We start from the raw sequence: 9,020 nt of genomic DNA, 5'->3' as shown, positions 1-9,020 counted from the left end.
AGTCACTTGCTACTATTTTTTGTAAGTCCTTGAATAGTGGGCAGGTACCAGGGGATTGGAAGTTAGCTAATGTCACTCCTCTTTTCAAGGAGGTCATAAAATTTGTCCCAGTAATTATAGGCCCATTAGTCTTACATCGGTTGTGGGAATAGTTTTGGAAAGTATGATATAAGATGCTTTGCAAAGCCATTCAACAAATAGAATAAAAATAGGGAGGAGAGGCATAAAGTTGTATAAAAAAAGCAGTCACTGTTACATAATGTGTGACGAAGGATTGAAAGAAAGAAAAAAATTAAAAATGAAAGATGGGAGTTTTCAGAAGTTTTGAATATTTATAAAATTTCTTATATTTGGGAAAATGTACATACACATATGGATATTTTTTTAGTTTTATTTGCAATTTAGAATAATTGAAAAAAATTTTCAGCTGTAAATATTTTTCTGGTAAGTTTTCTTAACAACACATTTTGTAACTAACGCGTTATTATTAGCAGGTCCCTTGTGGATTTTTAGCTACGAACTTTAAAAAAAAGAAGGAAAAAGCTAATCAAGTTACCTTTTCTCTCACGAAAAACACTGTTGAAGAAACCTATTTGGTCGAGGTAAATATTTATCAGAAAAGTCAAGAGATATTTATAAGAAGTCTTCAAATGAACATTTTTTGGAATAAATTATCACAGTTAGTAACAGATGAATTCATTTTAGACTTGAGATTACAATGAAACATATAAGTTAGTTTTGTGCGTGTATTTTAGACACATTATTATAATTTTCTGACTAAAGTTCCTTTATAGCTATGAACCCATAATGGATTTGCTAAAAATCAAGGTATCGTCAGTGCAGTTTGATGTTTCATGTTACCTGGAAACTTTACGTAAACTGATTTTAAAGTGCCAGTAAATATATAAGAGACAACTCTTGGTGGAAGGACATATATATAGAACTATATAGTCAACGATTTTTACCCCTGCCCCACTCCAAAGAAAACAGTGTAACTTCGGAATAAAATTTAAGAAATAATTATTAGTTTCAGTTTGGTAAATCGTTGGTTAACCCGCTTTATAATTTTAGCATTCTATTCTACAACAATTTAGAATAAAAAATAAATGATGACTGCTGCTATCAATGTTAACATTTCACTATTCAAGTGTCATAGACTTTTAATTTATGTTAAACAAAATACTTTTCAATTATAATTATAATTATTATTATTTATTTATCTGCTTATTTCAATCTGAAATATTAGAATAGTCTTAAATAAAAAAGTAGAGGCCGCAATAACTTTTCTAAAATGGTCTCTTGCTACGGATATTTGAGTGGAAGAACAATGTTATTGTTAGAAAGTTTTGGAAGCAGATTTTCTTTTGTTGGGCTGTGGAGGAATGTTTTATCCATAGGGAAAGGTGATCAAGTAATGAGATTAAAATAAGAGTAATAATAAAATTTATTTTAGGAAAGTATTAATTTTACTAGTACTAGGCTTAATTTTGTAGTTATGTAATATATATCAATTATTAATATTAAAAATAATATAATTATTACAAAAAAAGGTTGTTGCAAGTACAAATTCAGGTTGGTTCATATAGGGTATGAAGAATAAAATTGAATAAAAATATAAATTTAAGAAGTTTAAATTGACTGCTAACACTGCTGTGACGGGAGACTTAGAACGTAGGATTACAGTTTATAGTTGCAGAAGATCAAGAGAATTGATCAAACAGAAAATAAGGAAGTCGAAAAGGGTACATGAAAAAGGTTCGCTGAAAATGTAAGAATTAGTAATATTAATAACAGTAAGGATTCTTGATATATTAAGGGTAAACCAAATGAAAATTTTAGGGTAGGATTAAGGCCTTTGGGAGAATATAGTTATACTTATAGTCATACAAGAACCTAGGGAGGCTTATATGTGAAATTTATGACATTATTTATTTATTGTTTATTAATTCGTGCTTTTTATTAAATTTTTACTACTGAAAATTTAAGTAATATTCCTCATCCTGAACAGTTTGCTAGATGGAAAACAGGATGGAACAATATGATCACATCATACCTGAGCTTGTTAGGAAAAAATTGGGGAGTTTAAAGAACGATGAAGTTTCTTGGTAAGATAATATTTCTCCAACGGTTTTGAAAATTAAAAGAGATTAAAGATTGGACATGTGAGCCACATGCTGCTATTTTTTGCAAGTCCTTGAATAGTGGGCAGGAACCAGGGGATTGGAAGTTAGCTAGTGTTTCTCCTATTTTCAAAGGTGGTGATAAAAATTGTCACAGTGATTATAGGCCCATTAGTCTTACATCAGTAATTATAGGCCCATTAGTCTTACATCAGTAATTATAGGCCCATTAGTCTTACATCAGTAATTATAGGCCCATTAGTCTTACATCAGTAATTATAGGCCCATTAGTCTTACATCAGTTGTGGGAAAGTATGATAAAAGATGCTTTGCAAAGTAATTTAACAAAGTTTAAAATTTTGCTGGATAACATGACTTCACTTTGGAAAAAAAATCTTGCCTTGCTAATCATTTGACATTTTTTGAAAAGGTTACTGCTTATGTAGATGAGGGTTTAGATGTGTATTTAATATAATCTGGATTTTCATAAAAGCCGGTTAAAACATTCTCTGTAGGTGTGGGGGATAAATTGGATCATTGGGTAGAAATGTGGCTGGATGGAAGTGGGTTACCTCAGGGCTCAGTGTTAGGACCCTTTGTTCTTTTAGATTTACATCAGTGACATAGATGAAGGAATGGTCAATAAATTATTGGTGATACATCAAAGTGTCGGGTGTTGATAGCTGTGAGGAGGATGCTGCTGATTTACAAAAAGATTTGTATTTTTTGGTGAGTTGGATGAGTAAAGGGCAGGTCAATGTCTTTCAATTATTATAAATGCAAGATAATACATGTGGGATATCATCATTTGAATTATAAGTATAATTTCAATGGAAAGAATTTTAACAGTGTTATGAAAGAAAAGGATCTTGGTGCACTAGTTGATCAATCTCTTAAGCTGCCCAAGTTATGACAACCTTTCTATCCCAGGTATCATCCTAGTTGTCTTCTTCTGAACCCTTTCCAACAATTCAATGTCCTTCCTAAGGTAAGGAGCCCACAGCTGAACATAGTACTCCAAATGTGGCATAAACAGTGAACTATATAACGAAATTATTTCATCTGTATTCAATATTTCCATAGGTAAGACCTTCAGTCTTATTTGCTCTACCACTAGCAATAGCACACGGGAGGAAAGTTTAAATTATTGGAAACTGTTTTCTTATGAAAAAAAGATGAGTTAGAGGGGATCTTATTGTGTTTAAAAATTGGTAATGTTGATGCACCATCGTCGTTTGTGCTTAATGGTGGAGAATGGTAGGACTAGTAGACACAAATGTAAAGTTTTGTAGGGTAGGAGACATCTTTATCTAAGACAGTTTTATTTCTGTAACAGGGTGGATGGACTTTGGAATGGTGTGGTGATACGATACAGTAAATGTAAGGGAGTGTAAGGAAAGGTTTGATAAATATTTGGATATTAAGGGCTGGATTTTAGTGTTTTTAAGGTTTAATCTAGTAGGTAGGATGGTCTAGGTGGACCAACAGTTCTCTTGTTGTCCTTAAATTTTGTTATTACGACAGGCTTATAGAGAGTTCATTATATTGTTCTTGTATTAGTGTATAAGTTATGGGACATAAAGCAACTTTTGTCAATTTTGGCCATTCCTGGATGTCCCGACTCCCACCCTCCCTCAAAAAAGTGAAAAATAATCACTAAATCAAACCTTGATCCCCGAATATTCATCAACCCTTAACTCATGGATTGCTGTAATTGTTAACCCTACATTAAAAGTATGTCTCTACACTGCTGGTGTGTTCACCCTATTTTTAGTCAATTTCCTGACTTGCTCTCCTTCAAAATATCCGCAATACCAAAAATACAGGGAAACTTTCTTAATCCAAACACATTTATAAAGAACTAATTTGTCTGTATTATCAAGACATACAGATAATCATATTAATCGCTTTGAAGTGTGGCCTATTTTAATAGCATGCATTACTATTCAGTAAATGTAAGAGTAGACATTAGGGTGACCCTTATTTTTGAAGTTTTGATTTACAACACACTCACCCTCTCATTTTGTTCCAATTTATAAATAAGTAATTCACACTAAATATTATCCATATTGAATAACATTTAGGGGTTGCTCAGGGTGATTACCTTGTAGCTTGCATTATATCTGCATATTCTTATTATTATGGAATATTCTAGAACATTATGGAATATTGTAACATATTCTAGAATATTCCACATTAGTCAGAATGTTCAATAACATTTTATATATATATAAATAATTCATGCTGTCATTAATTAACATTTCACCCTTGTCCAAAAAAATGAAAGCAAGCTTCTCAGAGATCTAGTCTTTTTAAAACTAGGGTAAAATTATCAGGCCCAGGAGGCTTATCTGTTTCTAGCAAATTACAAATCAACATCCATATTGCATATTCCAAAAACATTTCTTCCAAACAAATTGTACACAACACTCTTTGTAGATTTCAAAAAGTATTCTTCCAAACCAAAACTGTCTTCATTGCTAACTTGTGAGAAAACTGGATGACCCTAAGAACTGGTGGTTTGTTTATTGTCAATAACAAATAAAATATTATTCAGAAGTTTGTTAAATGTGTTAAAAGAACATATAACTTGAAAACCTGATCGTAACATCCGGGCCTTTTCTGTTTAAATAGGACTCTTTTGGGCTTTTTCTGTTTAGATAGGACTCTTTTATTTACAGTATTTTTAGTAATTCAAGGTCCTAACTTTTAGTACGTCCTAGCCTTTGCAGTAGCTGTACAAAGCCATATTATTTATTTAAAACTTATTAATTTGCAGTATACCTTAGTCAATTGATTAAGAAATAAAAACTACATCACATCTGTTAACCAATGTCAAGGAATAACAATCTATATCTTGTACGCAAATACTACTAATAATATGTGAACACACTTTTATTTAATCATAAATTTTAAATGTCTTAATCTTGTCTTTTCAGTTCAGCAAAGGAACTGAGAAATAAATGTGCTAGAATGTTTGTCAAGCCTTAAAATTTTGGTTAATTGTGTAGCTCATCAACATTGAGCTAACTAAGTAAACTGTCATGATTTGGGAAATATTATACTGTAAACTGAGAGTTGAAGTCCTGTAAGTTCACTCCCTCTGTGTTAAATGTATGCCAAGTACCATCACAGTGTCAGCTCATGATGATACTATTAAATATTTGTATATTTATTAAGAGATCATGCTCATAATAAATTCTTTATTTTCTCCAATACATTTATTACACGTTTTCTACTGTATTCCATTGAAACATCTCACAGGAGTATTATTATTATTAATAAAGTGCCTGTTAAAGTAGGCTTATTTCAGGAACAGCGTTTTTAGTAGATCCGTGTTTGCCTCCACTGGATTGATATGGATATTTATTTGATTCTCTCATTATAGACTTAGTTTTCTTTTTCACAAGCCAGCATCGATTGATGCAAGTTCTATACGCTTCGTGTAAAATCCAAACTCTTTCTTATTTTGCAGAAATAGAGATGATATGATTGAAGTTTGTTTTTCTGCATAGCTTGTGAACAAAAGGAAGCCAGATATAGATCAGAACTAAAATATAATGTATAAGTTAATAAAATTAATTCTGTATTTTCATCAACTAAACAGAAACCAATGCACAAAGAACTAAAACCTAGAATGCTTGGATTGCTCTTATTTGTCCTTTTGGGTACCCTCGCTATTAACTATATTTTTGGCCATAAACCCAATAACACCTCATGAATACGGTGGTTGAGTTGCTCTTTACTCATCGTGGTGAACTGGTATAGGTATTTGAAGAATATATAGCACTAATTTTATATGTTTGTTTAAGATCATGTTTGGTGGTTAAACAACCTCAATAGGTATCCATATCATGTTGTTTTTATATTTTTCTAGAATCTTGGAAGGGAGATTAAAAATACCTTTTTAAGATAAACTGTTTATGTAAGGTAATCAACAGTCTTTGTGTTTGTCACTAATATTACTGATGTTATATTAATACAAGGAATTTCCTTTTTTTATATTCTATAGCATGATGCTGGTAACTGTGGCTATGAAAGTACCTTAACACTGTTGAATTGTTTTATTATTTCACAGGAACAACTATTGGAACAGCCAAGGGTTTTCAACTATCAACACTTACTGGTACTGAAATACCAACAGAAAAACTGAGTGACAATGATGAATTTAGCTTAGAATTTATTAACAGAAATCCTCGTAATCTGGAACAGATGTTCTTGGCCAAAAAGCCTCAGGGATTCGCTTTAGAATGGCCCTCAATAACCTACTGGCACAAGTGAGTTTATTAATGTTCAAATAGATGTTCCACTAATGAAAGAGTAACTTTTCTCACACTGTTTCTTAGGGCCTTTGACTACTCTAGATAAAAAAATTTCTTATTTAAGTGTGTTATGATTAACCTTGCGATTGTATTTCAAGAAAGATGACTGTGAGAAAGGGTCAAGGTCATTAAGAAAAGTTGGGGGGGAGGCCCTAATATAAAGTATTTGAGGTACTTTTGAAATTCCATTTCAATATCTGAACTTCATATTAATTAAAACATATAAATAATTAGCTCAGAGTTGTTATTTTCATTTCATCTTATATATTTTTTTACTATTTTGTTGATGTCATTAGTCCTAAAAGCTTACATAGTTTCAGTGTGTTGTAACTACAATATAATGTGATGCATCTTTCTGTTTATTGTAGTTAAATTCAAACGTTTCTGGAACTTCTGTGTATTATGGGATTTATTGTGTTTGTACATAGAAACTTAAATTATGTAAGGATTTCAACTTTGTAAGTAGACAAATCTAAAGTGGCTTTGTATTTTCTTCACACGTGAAAAGAGCTGAAACAATCTTTCTTTCTTGTAAATTTAGTTCAACAAAAAAAATTAGTTAATTAATAGTCTTTTTTACTATTATTTTTAGAGTCCTCCTAGAAAAATCTAGTCGTCACACGACTGCTAAGGTGATTCACAACACCGGCAAAGTCGTTGTATCAGTTTCAACCAGAGAATGGAATATAAAGAAACAGCTTTACAGGTGAGCTACAAGTAAAGTTGCTAAATATATATATATATATTGCGTTTGCATTTCATACCATACTTTCGTGAGGAAGTTTCTCGTGCAATTTGTCATTAGACACGCATGCTTGCACTTAGACATAACAGATTTTTGTTGGTCATTCTATGAGTGTGCGTCTGCTCCTGGTGTTAAACTGCTGAAGTAGAAGTACGTGATATGCAGTCTACAACAGCGAAAATAGTTCCATCGGCCCAACCAGTGCTTGAGATGAAATTGTGAAACTTGGTCAAAATCACAATTTTTCCAATGATTTTTGGAGACTGGACAACATTTCTAAAGTGACACTGCACCAGGCCGTTTCACACAAAAAGGTAGTCCAAATTTAAAAAAATGATCAATAAAAAATTAATATCTGCTGCCACGTAACAGTAATCCTATCTCAACTCTGGGTGGTATAAATTTTGGCTTTGATAATTCAAAATATACAACCACTTGGGGGTGTAAAATACTTATACAATGGAGAAACTCCTATTAATTGGTCTAAAGCATCTCTTGTGCTAATACATTATATTTTATACACCTCACAGAATTTCAAATGGAGTGTTACTGGGGTAAAACTAATTACTCGGTATTACAATAGTTAACTTGATCTGGTGCAACGTCACACCGTTCTGTTGCAGAGTTAAAACAATAGCCACAAAGCTGTTTTCTACATTCTGTTTTACGAGTACTGTTTTTTATTTTTTAGAGACTTGTGCATTTTATGGTAATCGTGATCATAACTCGCACACAAATTTAGAGTAAAAACTAACTTGATAGTGCTTAGTTTATTTATGCCCCCTGCCCCTACACACTCATTTGTTTATGATGTATCAGCATCTTCATTAAACTGAGCATTTGTACAAGTGCTTGGTTTTTATTAACCACTTTAACACACAAATTTAGAGTAAAAACTAACTTGATAGTGCTTAGTTTATTTATGCCCCCTTGCCCCTACACACTCATTTGTTTTTGATGTATCAGCATCTTCATTAAACTGAGGATTTGTACAAGTGCTTGGTTTTTATTAACCACTTTTCTTTAACACACAAATTTCTAATGTGTATCATCTAAAACATGTGCAACAACCTACGTGTAGCTTAAGTTTTATTGGGTAGATCTTATATTACCTACCAGTTTGGTTTTATGAAATCTGACAGAGTTAATGTGATAACAATAGAGGTATAAAATGTTATATTTCTTATTTTTAATATCATTCCTTTGAATTTGTTATAGCCAAAAGAACTAAGGCAAAAACAAACTAGACCATTTTTTTTATTATTATTACGTGTTACAGGGCTAGATTTAATTTGATAAAGTAAAACATAGTAGGTGGAAGGTGATTTTTATAACACGTATTCTAACGATAATGCATTATTTCTAATTAAGTTTTCAAGTTAAAACAACAAGTGCATACAGTGATATACATGGCATTGTGCGTGTTAATTTCTAGTACAACTGACGTCAGTGCTGCAGAAAATGTGGCACGGGTATTAGCACAGAGGTGTCTAGAAAGTGGAATCATGTTTGTTCACAAAGAACTCAAACCCAAGGAAGAAAATAATTCAAGCGTAAGTTCAAATAGATATTTTTGGTATATTTGGTGTTAAATGAGGTTAATATAGTCACATTTCTTGGGATATTTGGTGTTAAATGACCAAGAAATGTGACTATATTAACCATATTTGGTGTTAAATAAGGTTAATATAGTCACATTTCTTGGGATATTTGGTGTTAAATAAGGTTAATATATTCACATTTCTTGGTATATTTGGTGTTAAATAAGGTTAATATAGTCACATTTCTTGGGATATTTGGTGTTAAATAAGGTTAATATAGTCACATTTCTTG

General features: G+C 31.7%; 1 protein-coding gene across 3 annotated transcripts in view; it reads left to right on the top strand.

Annotated features, from left to right (window-relative positions):
* The first annotated feature begins 1,273 nt into the window (after window positions 1-1,273).
* LOC106471552 (39S ribosomal protein L18, mitochondrial-like) overlaps window positions 1,274-9,020 on the top strand; it is a 10,477-nt gene continuing 2,730 nt past the window's right edge. For all 3 annotated transcript variants that reach the window (XM_022400164.1, XM_022400163.1, XM_013932156.2), the window contains exons 1-4: window positions 1,274-1,403; window positions 6,199-6,397; window positions 7,035-7,148; window positions 8,623-8,740. In XM_022400164.1, coding sequence (XP_022255872.1) covers window positions 1,292-1,403; window positions 6,199-6,397; window positions 7,035-7,148; window positions 8,623-8,740 — 543 coding nt within the window. In that variant the 5' untranslated portion in view covers window positions 1,274-1,291. The remainder of the gene's footprint in view (window positions 1,404-6,198; window positions 6,398-7,034; window positions 7,149-8,622; window positions 8,741-9,020) is intronic.

The sequence above is a fragment of the Limulus polyphemus genome, unplaced genomic scaffold (genome assembly GCF_000517525.1).
Source record: "Limulus polyphemus unplaced genomic scaffold, Limulus_polyphemus-2.1.2 Scaffold4695, whole genome shotgun sequence".
Taxonomy (NCBI): Eukaryota; Metazoa; Arthropoda; class Merostomata; order Xiphosura; family Limulidae; genus Limulus; species Limulus polyphemus.
This window is presented reverse-complemented; position numbering and strand designations above follow the sequence as displayed.